The 1013-nt window shown below is 38.7% G+C and overlaps 1 protein-coding gene across 1 annotated transcript in view; it reads right to left on the bottom strand.

The window, feature by feature from the left end:
* Positions 1-14: 14 nt before the first annotated feature.
* Positions 15-1013, bottom strand: part of LOC112505442 (TMV resistance protein N-like) — a gene marked incomplete at its 3' end in the record, with an annotated part of 2537 nt that continues 1538 nt past the window's right edge. The window contains exon 2 of the mRNA XM_025109351.1: positions 15-919. Coding sequence (XP_024965119.1) covers positions 15-919 — 905 coding nt within the window. The remainder of the gene's footprint in view (positions 920-1013) is intronic.

The following is a 1013-nucleotide window of genomic DNA, read 5'->3' as shown; positions in this document are numbered from 1 at the left end:
CTTTTTCCCCTAAAAAAACATGCAATATCTAGGAACAACTCTTTCTCCTTGGCTTTAAGTCCATCATAGCTAATTTTTAGCGTTTCCAATATGTCATATTCAGGGATATCTTTTAGTCTGGCCAAGGCGCTCACCCACTCACTCTTGTCTTTGTCACAAAGAAGTGAACCCAAAACCTTAAGTGCTAACGGGAGCCCATGAGCATAAGAAACAACCTCATTCGAAAGACTATCATAATCTTCTATATGGTTACCATGTCGAAGTGCATGCTTGCAAAAGAGCTTCATAGCCTCGTCATGACTTAACAAGCTAATATCATATATCACATTTACTCCGTGAGTATTCAGTAAATGTTGATCTCTAGTTGTGATTATAATTATGCTTCCTTCATTAAACCAATCACGTGATCCAGCTAGTGCCTCTAGCTGGTTAGCATCATCGACATCATCAAGAACCAGCAAGACCTTTTTACGGCGAAGCTTACTCTCTATCAATCTTCTTACATCTCCAACTACTTCCTCTCTTTTTTGTTTCAAAACACACGAGAGAATTTCTTCTTGCAATCCTTTCAAACCATGCCTGCGTGATTCTTCCCGAACGTTACTCATAAAGCAGAAACCATCGAACTTGCTGGAGATTTGATCATAAACAACACGTGCAAGAGTAGTCTTACCACCACCACCAAGCCCCCATATTCCAACCATCAGCACACCTTGTGAATCGATTGCTAACTTTGATTTAAAATATTGCAAGCGATCCTCCATTCCAATCAGGTCTTGATTGTCACTTGGAATTGCCATACACAATCTTTTTGAAATTTCTTTAACAATATTTTTGATGAATATTGTCTCGGGCCTGGACATTGGATATATAAAGATAATTAAGAGATGCTCTAATTGAGAAAAAAAAACCATTAAACAAGGAAAATGAGTCTAAGGGTCCGTTTACTAAACGTTTACCGGTAAGTGCTTAGTGGGCAATTTTTCTTATCGGATGAAAATGGCAAGGGCCGA

This window comes from Cynara cardunculus, unplaced genomic scaffold (assembly GCF_001531365.2).
Source record: "Cynara cardunculus var. scolymus isolate 2C unplaced genomic scaffold, CcrdV1 Un_Scaffold_11024, whole genome shotgun sequence".
NCBI classification, from domain to species: domain Eukaryota; kingdom Viridiplantae; phylum Streptophyta; class Magnoliopsida; order Asterales; family Asteraceae; genus Cynara; species Cynara cardunculus.
Note: the sequence above shows the minus strand (reverse complement) of the source record. Positions and strands in the feature narration are given on the sequence as shown.